The sequence below is a fragment of the Chaetodon trifascialis genome, chromosome 6, assembly GCF_039877785.1.
Source record: "Chaetodon trifascialis isolate fChaTrf1 chromosome 6, fChaTrf1.hap1, whole genome shotgun sequence".
Taxonomy (NCBI): domain Eukaryota; kingdom Metazoa; phylum Chordata; class Actinopteri; order Chaetodontiformes; family Chaetodontidae; genus Chaetodon; species Chaetodon trifascialis.
In genome coordinates, this window is record NC_092061.1 from 7,795,018 (window position 1) to 7,807,537 (window position 12,520).

General features: G+C 41.6%; 2 protein-coding genes across 2 annotated transcripts; both read left to right on the forward strand.

The window, feature by feature from the left end:
* Positions 1–2,270: 2,270 nt before the first annotated feature.
* Positions 2,271–6,695, forward strand: riok2 (RIO kinase 2 (yeast)). Its single transcript, XM_070964470.1, has 10 exons — positions 2,271–2,456; positions 3,046–3,184; positions 3,275–3,391; positions 3,819–3,994; positions 4,122–4,210; positions 4,321–4,512; positions 4,606–4,698; positions 4,900–5,322; positions 5,598–5,697; positions 6,216–6,695. The coding sequence occupies exons 1-10, from the start codon at positions 2,391–2,393 to the stop codon at positions 6,375–6,377; spliced, it is 1,557 nt and encodes a 518-aa protein (XP_070820571.1). The 5' UTR covers positions 2,271–2,390; the 3' UTR covers positions 6,378–6,695.
* A 1,038-nt stretch (positions 6,696–7,733) lies between these two features.
* lix1 (limb and CNS expressed 1) lies at positions 7,734–12,361 on the forward strand. Its single transcript, XM_070964991.1, has 6 exons — positions 7,734–8,023; positions 8,629–8,834; positions 9,610–9,750; positions 9,876–9,971; positions 11,092–11,169; positions 11,289–12,361. The coding sequence occupies exons 1-6, from the start codon at positions 7,942–7,944 to the stop codon at positions 11,718–11,720; spliced, it is 1,035 nt and encodes a 344-aa protein (XP_070821092.1). The 5' UTR covers positions 7,734–7,941; the 3' UTR covers positions 11,721–12,361.
* The last annotated feature ends 159 nt before the right edge of the window (positions 12,362–12,520 follow it).

A 12,520-nucleotide genomic window follows, 5' to 3' on the forward strand; every position in this document is an offset into this window, starting at 1 on the left:
TTGTTCCACGAGTGTGTGTAAAGAGGGGTACGGATGTGTATTTTAATACACAACACACACATGCTGGGGCGTTAATGCATGCTGCACACCATAGTGACACGAGTTAACAGGCAGGAGCACTGAGTGATCGTGGACACAGAAAATAGCCATGACGCAGTGCGGAGAGTGTGAATAAGTGTTCGAAACAAACATTCATGGGACCTGCAGAGCACTTACAGACCCAGAGTGACTCACACAGAGCTCATGTTCTCACTCGTGCTCTCTGCACACTTGTCCATTTGTCTTTGGTAATAAACTTAGGATGTTTTGGAGTAAGTTAATTACTAATAAAGGAGGCAATTCAATTTGAGGCTCTACAGTAATATCATGTAAAGGTCAGTAAAACACCTCTGCTTTATTTGTGCACATGTGCGTCTAGTTAAATACACACACACACACACACACACACACACACAGCATGCCTAGCCTTTCTTTGGATGCAGGCACTTGCTGAACCGCAGAATGTTAAATAAACCAATGGAGGAATTCCACTGAGTCAACACAGCCTGTGGAAGTGGAGAGCTCACTTTATTCGTGTGCGGTGTGCGTGTGTGTGTGTGAGTGTGTGTGTGCTGGGAGCAGAACAGAGTGGTGTCTGTCACAGGCCAGTCCTGAGTAAACACACACACATACACACACCCTCTCAACCTACCTGCCCGTGGAATGCACAGAATCCAGCTGCTATGGCAACAGAAACCTGCCAGTAAATCTTTGTTTAACACCTCTCTCTCTCTCTCTCTCTCTCTCTCTCTCTCTCTCTCGCTCTCTCTCTCTCTCACACACACACACACACACACACACACACACACACACACACACACACACACACCTGACCTCCAGATTTCACTAGGATGATGCAGTGTTTCCTGTAGCATCACTTTAGATATATTTCTTTCATTTTATGCTACAACATGGAATACTTTATTGCCCCTGAAGGGAACTTGTTTTGGACTCACAGCACCACTATCTGCCATGATTAACAACAAAACAACACAAAAGTCAATAGATCAACCAACCATCAAAAAATAATACCCACACAATCACAATAAATAACAATAAAGAACATGTTCAAACATCCACGCAGCATCCCCAGATATTTCTACTGTATAGGCACCTCAACTCAGTTACATGCATAAGCCTTTTTCACAGCGTCAGGACCATGAAACTCAAGCAAGGACCTGAAATTAAGCCATCATTCATTGTTTATTTACACCTCTGCTTCTCCTGCTTTGTTGTATGTCGTCTGTGAAAAAGGCCTATTCAGCAGTAACAATAAAGAAATGCTGCACAACCCTTGAAGGCAATAACGAATACTTATCATTTATCATTCACAGTAACGCTTGTTTAATTATTCAGTGTACAGAGGCCACACTAGTTTTGAACACTTTGCATCTAACTATGATGGCTACCAAGAACTGAGCAGAGCAGAATCGACCCACTGCTGCTTATAATTTAAAAGGTGTATATTTTCCCACCCTAACAGGCGCAACATGAATAGGATGAGCAGGGGCTTTAATATTTGACCATAGTGTCAAATTTAAGTTGTGACAAAATTAAGTATACTCACATAAGTCAGCATGTTAACTGAAAACATGTGATTTTTTGAGAGCAATTGCATAACATTATTGTCCCTTCCTAACAGCAAACAGATGCAAAAATAATTAATAAATTGTTGCTGTTGAAACAACTACATTTTGGAAATTGGCAAACTCAAAAAAATATGTATTATTAGAGTAAATATCTCCGCAGTGGTATACCAAAGGTACCTTTGTTGGCATCTGTCAGTGTCCATGTTGTGTTATATTGTGGTCCTGTTAGTGGGCTACAAAATTTAAATTTGGTATATTTTGTATAGCATAGACAGTAAGCTATGCAATTAGTTTATAGAGTGAAATTGGGACACAGTATAATAGTAGTAAGACCTATTTCCACAAGAGATGTGTCATAGCAGGTAAAGCACAGACGGAACTAACATTAATGAAAGCTCCAGGTGTTGGAGCCCATTGTGATGAGTTACAGCTGTGTATGTTCAGTTAAAATGTCTATGAAAAGGTTAATTATATTGAAAACTCTCAATTTTATCACTTTACCACTAAGTGGTAGTAAATTTATGCAAATGCCACGTCTTTTTCTCACTCAATTTCATAACATAAAATCTTGTTCGTTGTTGTCCAGGAAACGGCGCTGGTACCACGTATTGGTACCGCAACGTGACTTCAAACGGAAGTGACGTTTTCCCTGGTTCTTCGGAACTTCCGCCTAGCACGTGTGTTTATTAAAAATGTGGACAGCTGAGCTTTATAAGTGAACGTAATAATATTCTACACATACGAGCTGTGTGTGGGTGAAACATGGGGAAGCTGAACGTCGTGGTGTTACGATATTTATCTCGAGATGACTTCCGTGTCCTCACAGCGGTAAGTTTAAGGGTAGCTAACTTAGCCTGTGGCAGGCTAACGTTAGCTGTGGTCGCTCTGTCAATATAGCAAATAACCCAACGTAAGCTAACGTTACAGTGCGTTTCGCTACATCAACTGATTGTGTTAGCAGCTTTTTAACAGTTGCTTGATGATATAGGACCGTTGCAGCATCGTTTCTTAAGCGATTTCAGTGATGGGGGACAAATTTCAGTCTTTGTTCAGTTCAAAGTTTTATGTCAAAAATACGATGAAGCTTATATGAGTGTTCAGTAGTCTGTGCTAGACAAATCGAGTAGATGTCTTCCAAAGTAACAGTTCTCAGTGCGACATCCCCCGTTTGTGTTTCACCAGACACCGTTTCCACGTTGAGCTGCATTGTAACACAGTGAGAGAACAGTAACATCTCAAAATAATATCAAATTACTATGAAATCCTAAACTGTCGTTTCACCAAGCAGTACTCACTTTATGTCAATTCATTTTTTTAGCTTTCTTAGCAATTGTAAACCCTATACTGCAAGCAGGATTGCGTCTCAGCACTCTAATGATCAGAATATGTTTGTTCCTGTCGACTTCACTCCACACAGGTTGAAATGGGGATGAAGAACCATGAGATCGTTCCAGTGAGTCTCCTCTCCTCTATCGCTAGCCTCAAACACGGCGGCTGCAACAAGATCCTCAGAGAGCTCGTCAAACACAAACTTGTGGTCTATGAACGCACCAAGAGTAAGAAAACACAGAAATGCATTTGGACCTTTAGTTCTGGTGGTACATGTAGGTTATATTTCTAATGCGTCGTGTGTATGTTGGTTTCAGCTGTGCAGGGCTACAGGTTGAACTACGGAGGATATGACTACTTAGCTCTGAAGACCATGTGCTCCAGGGAAGTGATCATTTCAGTTGGCAACCAGATGGGTGTTGGTAAAGAGTCAGGTAAAAATGAAAAAGCACATGCATTGCATACATGCTCTGTCTGCATATGCTCCTCATTTGGCCTGCATGGTATGTACAATATGTAACATAATATGGTTCACACAAGCACATTCAAGTGTTGAATATTCAAACTTAAAGTCGTCCCAGAAAGACACTACAATTTCTAAATAGTAGGCCTACCTCTTTAAATGGAAATGGAAATATCATGAAATCATCATTTCAGTATTATTTTTAATTGCAATACTGAGAAATGTATTAATCTGAGCTATTTGAAAAGACAGTAGTTAAACTCAGCAGCACCCAAGTGTGTAATGATTCCCTAGGTCTTAATATAAATGACATCTGTTCTCTGTCAGGTTTTGTCAAGCTCAGAAAGAATCTTGTGCTCACGTTCATAGAAATACTTCTTTGTGTTTCCCTCCTATAGATATATATATTGTGGCGAGTCCAGAAGGGGAGCAGTATGCTCTGAAGCTTCACAGATTGGGTCGCACTTCCTTCAGGAACCTGAAGAACAAGAGAGATTACCACAAACACAGGAAGAACATGTCCTGGCTGTACCTCTCTCGTCTTTCTGCCATGAAGGAGTTTGCCTACATGAAGGTAATGGAACAAATCACAGAGAGTATGCTGTGTGGAGTAGAAAGAAAATGTCACCAGCAATTCATAATTTATGCACTAGGAATCTGTTTGTGTGGTGCATCGTTTGAGTGATCTTCTCATGTTTCAGGCATTGTATGATCGGGGTTTTCCCGTTCCCAAACCTGTGGATTATAACAGACATGCTGTTGTGATGGAGCTCATCAATGGATATCCTCTGTATGTAAACAAGCCATTTTTCTGTCATGCTGTATATATTACACTAGTAACAGTACACTCCTCCTACTCTTTGTTTTTTACATACTTTGCTTGTATTGTCCCTGTTTCAGGTGTCAGGTACACGAGCTGCAGGATCCATCAGCCCTGTACAGTGAGTTCATGGAGCTCATAGTGAAACTGGCCAATCACGGCTTGATTCATGGAGACTTTAACGAGTTCAACCTTATGTTGGACGACCAGGACCACATAACTATGATTGACTTCCCTCAGATGGTGTCCACGTCACATCCCAACGCTGAATGGTTGGTGTCTCATTTTTAAATCTGAAAATAAATAAACGAATGAAATTAATTGTACAATGACTAAGTGTTCGCTTTTCCAAATCTTATCTATAGGTATTTTGACAGAGATGTCAAATGTATCAGAGATTTCTTTGCAAAACGATTCAATTACGAGAGCGAGCTTTTCCCAACCTTCAAAGACATCAGGTAACTGTTCATTTATGTCTTCTCTTTAAATTCAATGAAAATTGTGTCATGAAATTCAGTAGCTTGATTTTATTTACTTGTGTCCCAACATTTAGGAAATCTACATTTTTAATTGTTAATTTTCTTCATTCTCTAGATTTATTTAAAAATGTGCTGAAAAGGATTTCTTACATGATCTTCTGTCACTGTTTGTTCCTGCAGGCGTTCTTATTCTTTAGATGTTGAAATCTCAGCTAGCGGCTTCACTAAAGATCTGCAGAGAGATGATGCATTGCTACACCCAGCTGGACCTGGAGAAGAAGAAGATGATGAAGAGGAGGGGGACGATGAAGAGGAAACAGATGATGAAGTAGAAAAACAAGAACAGAGCGTGGACATGGAGGAATATAAGCATGCGATGTTGGAACTGGAAGGTCTGAAAGTCAGTGACACAAATGTGGAAGAACAAGATGAGGACAATGAGAGGGAAAAAGCAGAAGAAGAAAAAGAGACTGAGAGAGCAGCTACTGCTAGAAGTGATGAAGAGACAGAGAAGGACTTAGAGGAAGAGTTGAATGAGGCAGAGGATGAGTGTCCAGAGCTAGCAGACCTTTCTGCCTCCAATAAAGAGTTCAAACCTTTCAGGTAAACACAATGGAAAGTTAACATAATCATTACATTTGATGAGATGATGCTAAATTTTAAGACTTGACCTGTTGCTGTCATATGAACACAGTAAACAATGATAGCTATTAATAGGAACACGTGGTAACTTTAAAATGACTTAAGACATTTGACTAAAATGTAGTATAATTAGTGTCAGATTAAGCAGAGTTGCTAAATACGTACAAATTACACCAGAACAGTGAACGTCGGTGCCACAACAGCAGTTGATGTTTTCTGTGTGTTTTCTCCTGCAGAGACTCAGACAGTCTTCTACACATTGCAGAACACAGGAGGACGAGAACAGACAGTGAGGCCACAATGGGCAGCATCGGGAGCTGCTCTACCATACCACCAGTAAGTAAAACACAGACACTGCAGCTGTCTGCACTGTATTATACAAAACACATTGAGGTGATCACTTTCAAGACATTGTGCAGATCTGCCGTGTAAAACAGATACAGCAGCATGTGATAATTAGCCAGTCCTTTTTGACACTCAGCTGAAAACAGTACAAAGACAACATATTAAATGTTTTACCTCATCATCTCCATCATTTTTTGTAAATATATGCTTATTCTGAATTTATTCATTTTGCAAGTGATTGCTTTCTGTTTTTATTTATGTTCTGTACAACGTCCCAACTGTTGGAATCAGGGCTGTACCAAGCTGAGCACAGTTTTGAGCAAAAACTGGAAAAGCCTTTAGGTGGCGCTGCAGAGTTTTAACATGGTGTTCAGTTTGTCAAAGAATGTGGCGTTTGACATGTAGCAGACACAACATGTCTGCGTGCTGCTGTGTGTACCTTGCAGAGACAGACAGTGTGTAGATTTGTCTGTAGTAACCTGCTGTCGTTGTTTTTGTGTGTCCTACAGGAGGTAGTCCGTCAGAAGGTGCGGAGGCAGCTCACCAAACAGCAGAAGGCAGCACAGAGGAGACGTCTACAGAAGGGAGAGGCCAACTTAGTGACCAAGTCCAGGAGAGAGAACCAAAATAACATCAAGTCTAGTCTGGAGACTGCCTCCTTCTGGGGATAAATGGGACTGCAGTGACAGATGGACAGGGTTCATGTTAACATGCCTTTTGTCTGGTTAACGCGCATGCTGCACGTGTCCTGCTCCTTTGTCTGGAGAGCTGAAAACACGATAGCTGATGGAAAAACTCAGCGAAAGAGTATCTCTGCAACAACTGATCATTTCCATACTGTCATGGAAAACACATGAGAGAAGAATGATGAAACTTCTCATATCTATTTGAACTGTAGTCATTATGTTCAACATAAAGTCTAATGTAAATAGCGACTGCTTATTATAATGAAGCTGTATGATTGATAATTAAACCTTCTAAACATCGCTCATGAGGTGCGTTTTTCTTAGTTTATTCAAAAGAATTGAAAAAAAATGGCATTTTTTTTCTGTCTGAATATGTGCTGAGTATGTTTGCTAGTCAAGTTAATGAATACTCTCATATGAACCTCCACAATGGCTCCAAAGAAAACAGAAACCCATGAAGTAACTCTTGCTTATTATTGGGCTCTCAAGGTCATTCTTGGTCTGAGTTTACTGCTGGCACACTTATGTGGACATGGACTCAAAATTCAAGCAGAATGCAAGTTCATGAAGAGCTTCTTTTTATGCTAAACTACTGAGGTTCAAAGGTCTCAGACTGTTATGTAAATCTGAATAGATCACTACCTCCACCCTCCCAGCAACCAATCACAAAGGAAGAGACTGACACAAGCATGTGTGAACACACATGCTCCAGGACACAGCAGTACATTCAGCATGAGGTGCAGGAAACAGACACGTAGACCCCGTCTCTCTGTTACACAGACGTGGCTGAATACAGACTGAGACGCGACATGTAAAAGATGAGGGAGCGAAGGACTTGGGAGCTAAGAGACCACTTCTTTCTCAGACTTTTGGTTCATTTATGTGTAAGAGGCTTTCAGAGAGCGGGTGAATTCAGACTTGAACAATGGCCATTCATATCGAAGAGGGTGAATGGAGCTCAGACCCTGGGCTCCGTGGCCTCAAAATAGTGTGTGAAGTCAAAAGTATCCCACCCCCACTCATTTTAGGCACTATATGTTGTACTCACTATATGAGTACAAGTGTCAGACTTTTCACAGAACAATTCATGTTTTTCCTGTTCCTCCGTGATGATGGTGCACTGTGCTGCCTGTGGTTCAACTTGCCAACTCGGTGCAGGTCTTTAACTGTCTGACTCTTTTCAGGGATTAGCCAGCTGCAAAGCCTGAGGGGAGGGGCTCGGCATTCCAGCCCTGCACCTCTGTGTGTGTGCATGTGTAGAAAGAGTGAGGGGCCCTCTGAGCTAATTGGCAGCGAGAGTGACAAAGGTGGTCGGCTTCAAAAGAGAAACCCTGGTGAGATGTTCACACAGGAGAGAAGGAGGAGGAGGGGAGAAAGGGAGTTTAAGAGGGGCTTTCACATTCTGAGTTTATTCCTTATGTTCCCATCCTGAGCTGCAATGACGGTGGCAGTTGCTCATTTCTAGGGTCATGCATGCCGTTTTGATGGACCATTTTGATGAGAAAAGTGGACTGAATTTGTTTGAGGCAGCTGTGGAAGCAAACGCTGGATGAGGATGAGCAAAGTGAAAGTGGAGGAGAGCATCATGTCATACCTGTCACAGAGTGAGACCGACACCAGCCCCAAAGACTGTGAGTAACAGAGGAACGTAATGTTGGTTTCAGCAGGAAATACACACATCTTTGTTTCACATGTCAGGATCAAATCTGTGTTTACCACTAACCTGCACATAAAACAGGCAAGCAATTTGTTGTCTTTATATACCTGTCTTATGCCTTCAACAAGTGTCAGTGAAGTTATCCCTGCTGCCACAGATTGCACTGCAGTGAATTGTTTAGCACACAGTGAAGGACACAGGAAACGTTTACAACTATTTAAGGGTCAGAAAAAGCTCAAAAGGCTACAAAATGCTGACTTGTGTAAGTTACGGGCAGGTCCTTACAGCTCCTGATTCTACTCAAATAAACACTGTCTGGGAATGCTGATTTACAGATGTCTGGCTTGTATATTTCAGTTGGCATTTGTACATATTTTACAGGTTTTCCCAGTCAGACTAAACCAAACCTTTCAGTTCTGACGATAATGCAGAAGAAATGTTCGAAAAATGTTTTACATACTAAAAGTACTAATGAAATGCATTTACACTCCACTTGTTTGCTTTCTGTTGTGTTCATGTACTTTATGCTTTCAATACTGCCAGTCTTCATTTTGACATGTGCCCATATTATGTGTGCAGTGAATGTAGTGGCCATGCTTCACAACTTTTGGGAGCAGAGGCAGGCCAGTCAATCAAACGGCTCCTCCAGTGAATCCGATGGTTCTGCTGGTGACACAGCCGTCCAGACGGAGAGCTTGCTGCTGTACGAGTCTGCACCATCCCCTGGGCCCCCATATGTCTGCTATGTCACCCTGCCTGGAGGAAGCTGCTTTGGCAACTATAAGGTGTGTCTATCATCATCAGTGCTGTCTGAGAGGATTTCTGCACTTGGTAGTTAATCTAACACATCCACACACCAGTTATCATGTAAAGTTGGAAATATCACCATCATGTTTTGAGTGCACAGGAAACTGAAACATCAGTTGTGAGTGTAATAAAAGCACATCATCAGCTTACAGTTTGTTATTCGATATAAATATCTAGCAGATATACACAGTAATAATACTTTTGAATTTGCATTTGCTTCCCCTTGTTTTGCTGCAGCAGCTAAACAGATTTCAACTACATTATTAAGTAGAACAGTCCCCAGAATCAAGTTTTTGTGCTTTCACAGTCAGAGGTAGGTGTTAACAAGCAATCTCTAAAAGCCATTCAGTGGGGCTAAACTCAGTCACACACACTTTTAAGGTTGTTTTAAAGTGATGTTGTTCTCTTTAAATCTTACAATGCCTCTCAATGGGCTCATTGTGACCCAAACAGCGGCCCCCAGCTCAGAGAAGGCATGTGATTGGTTATCTGTGAATGCCTCTAATGTCCTAATCTCATTGGTGATTCTAGTTCTGATCCCATGATTAGCTGTATTGAAGTGTAAAATCATCAAAACGGAACTAAGAGGGAGCGCCCATTTACAGACAGGACTCAAGTCAGCCAGCCGAGGCTCGCACATAACAGCACACACTGAAATTTCTGTTTGTGACAAAGTTTTACATCCTTTCTCGCTCTTTTTGCACTCTTCGTTGACATTTTAATCCTTCGCTTTAATCGTCACGCCATCCTCAGGTGTGTGACACTCAGGCAGAGGCTCGGAGGGATGCAGCTCGTGTGGCTCTGATGAACTCAATTGTGAACGAGCTGCCGTGTCGACGCATCAACCCTCAGTTCATCACTCAGAGTCTGCAGCAGGCAGCCACAGACAGTGCTGTGAGTGTGAGCCGGTGCAAACACACAGTATTACACCTTGTTACAAGGCAGACTGTGGAAATAACACAGAGAGAGAGAGTTTAGTCTCAACATGAATGTTGACCTGCACCCTTGTCTCTGTGAAGGTCTCAGTAGAAGACGCATGTGATTCAAGCACCAGTATAGGAACCTACAGGTTGCTACTCCACTCCTACATAGGAAGGACGATGCTGGAGTTTCAGGTAAAACATGATGTCAAAGCCTGTTTGGAAAATGCAGTTTTTCTTCTGACTGTGCTCATAAATCATGTGGGGCCTTTCGGTAATTGTGTGAACAATCTATTCACTTCAAAGGATTTAGGCTTTTTGAAGTGCTACATTGCACTAAGGAGATCTTAAATAGTGTATTTATAATTGGACCCCATTTTAAAGCATTACCATTTTACATAATTAGCAATTATTAAGCCAAACATAACAAGAATCACACCCAGTGGGTGGTAATTCCACCCCCCATTGTTATCATTACACCCCAAGTCTGCTTTTGCCTACTAATTCCCACTCCATCTCACTCTCAGTTTGGCACAGGTAGGGAGTCGTGGTATGAAACACCTAATATTTTTACCTTTGTATAAATAAGCATATGTCTGCAGACAGAAGGCTGTTAGCAGGAGGAAATGGGTTCATTATCATTCCTGCTAAATCATGGCTCATAGAGATGAAGCACTTCCAAGTACTACACACACCTCCTTGTGTGCACACATGTACAGGCACTGACATACATTCACACACATAGAGCCAAATCTCTGCACACACAGCATCAACCATATGGTATGCAGCTGTCAGTGCTCCATAAAATTTATACATTCAGTCAATGCAGGAGGTGTTGGATAATTTGGTAGTCAGCCAGAATCATAAACAAGTGGGATAGAGAAGATGCACAGTTGGAAACGGAGTAAACAGGCCAGCAGGTACAATGTGGACTTCAACCCCGGACAAGTTACGTGTCATATTTTCCATCTGTGTCTCATTAGGTCAATTTCAGTTCAATCTATAGGGTCTCTGTGTTTAACACTAATGTCACCAGCTCTTAACACATGGCAGCTGTTCAGCCAGACGGGGTTTTATAAATCAGGGTGAAACTTACCTGGTGCATAAAGATTTACAGTATCTTTTCAAACCAATCATCCACAGTTTAGGTGTGGGTTCAAGAAATAAACATATAATATGTTATCTCTGTCAGATCTACGTACACAGAGCTGCATGTTTGGGTTTGTTATTCAGGTCATTACTTATGTGGTTGTGCAAGACTTTCTCTCTCTCTCTCATTTTGAGCCACTTTCTCCCTTTCTCCATCCCTCTGCAGGAGATGATGACGATTTTTCAGTTGTTGCACTGGAACGGGACACTGAAGGCTCTGAGGGAACGGCAGTGCTCTCGACAGGTACAGGCCATGCTGAGGACGTACAGTTTCTCATAGCTGTTTTCAGCCGACTTTAATAAAGCATCAGTATCTCTGCTGCTACATAACAGTGATAGCTTATTTTCTTTCCTCCCCCTCAGAGTGTGATTGCCTATTACTCTAAGCGAGGACTTGATGAGTACATGCGCAGCAGTTTGGCTCTGGACTGGCTCGGACGGGAGCAGAGGACACCGGGGCGACTCGGGGAGGAGCTGCAGGTGGCACAGAGGGAGGTGGTGTTGGCCCGGCGTCGAGGCATAGAGCTGCGCTTCTACAAGGAAAAGACAGAGATCCTCAGCTTGGCTCTGAGTCAAGCATACATTCACCACACACCTGAGGCCTTCAGCCAGGCGCAGAGTCACACATGCAAGCAAGAACAGCTTCCTTTACACAACTTATACAGCCAGGACACAGAAGCCCAGATAACCCCACCCTGCAGTCCTTCACCAAGCGTCCGTAAAAACATAAAGCAAACAGTCTGTCAAACCTCTGGCACACAGCAGACATTTGTGCCTGTGAATAACGTTGAATAGGCTGAAGCTGAAGATATTCTGCTCTTCGAGATTTGACATCTTTTGGGGAGAAAAGAACATACCAAGCATGCTCATGATCTTCATGAACATAAAAGTTCTGTAATCATTAGAGTTACAAACATTGTGTTGATTTGTCTGTGAATAATGCTCCTACATTTTTAATACTGTTTAAAGACCATAGAGCTAACACTGAAAGATATGTGTAGTGTTTTTGCAACTTTAACCACAAGAAATACAACATTCAAATTTAAAACAATGAGCAGGAAATGTAGATAAATTGTAGCAGTGACTATCTATTTTTGTATGAAAAGCACTTGACTTTACTTTAGCTTTTATGTATGGATAGATGCTATGAAACAAAGACCCTGTTAGGAGTGTAACACATATTTGTTTGATAATGTTGAGGGCAGCTGTATAAAATACAGTCGGGTTTGTATGTATCAAGGAAATTAGTTTATGACAGAGGATGTCTGGTCAGGTCAACTGCAGCTGTAAACTTACTATGTTCATCATGATAAAATGCATCCAGGCCAAGACCATATGATTGTCCTTGGTTTATGGTCAGTGGGTGTGAATGCATTTCAAAGGGAAAATGTGTAAAAACATTGTAATATACATTTTTGAATAAATACTCCAGACCAGCCTGTGCGTCATATGAACACTGCACACACTTCACCTGTGATTTTAAAAGAGTTGGGATCCTGTGTAAAACATAAATAACACAGAATGTGATACCTTGCTCTCTACTCAAACTATATTTATAGCTGAAATGACATTTTGAATGAATCGAACTTGTGTTT

What these genes read in the sequence shown, in the direction of transcription:
- riok2 (XM_070964470.1), top strand. Translation starts at nt 2,391, where the DNA reads ATGGGGAAGCTGAACGTCGTGGTGTTACGATATTTATCTCGAGATGAC. An exon ending in GGGTGTTGGTAAAGAGTCAG is followed by an intron (nt 3,392 to 3,818) that starts GTAAAAATGAAA and finishes TCCCTCCTATAG; the next exon opens with ATATATATATTGTGGCGAGT. An exon ending in TCACATCCCAACGCTGAATG is followed by an intron (nt 4,513 to 4,605) that starts GTTGGTGTCTCA and finishes TCTTATCTATAG; the next exon opens with GTATTTTGACAGAGATGTCA.
- lix1 (XM_070964991.1), top strand. Translation starts at nt 7,942, where the DNA reads ATGAGGATGAGCAAAGTGAAAGTGGAGGAGAGCATCATGTCATACCTG. An exon ending in CGACACCAGCCCCAAAGACT is followed by an intron (nt 8,024 to 8,628) that starts GTGAGTAACAGA and finishes TTATGTGTGCAG; the next exon opens with TGAATGTAGTGGCCATGCTT. An exon ending in AACGGCAGTGCTCTCGACAG is followed by an intron (nt 11,170 to 11,288) that starts GTACAGGCCATG and finishes CCTCCCCCTCAG; the next exon opens with AGTGTGATTGCCTATTACTC.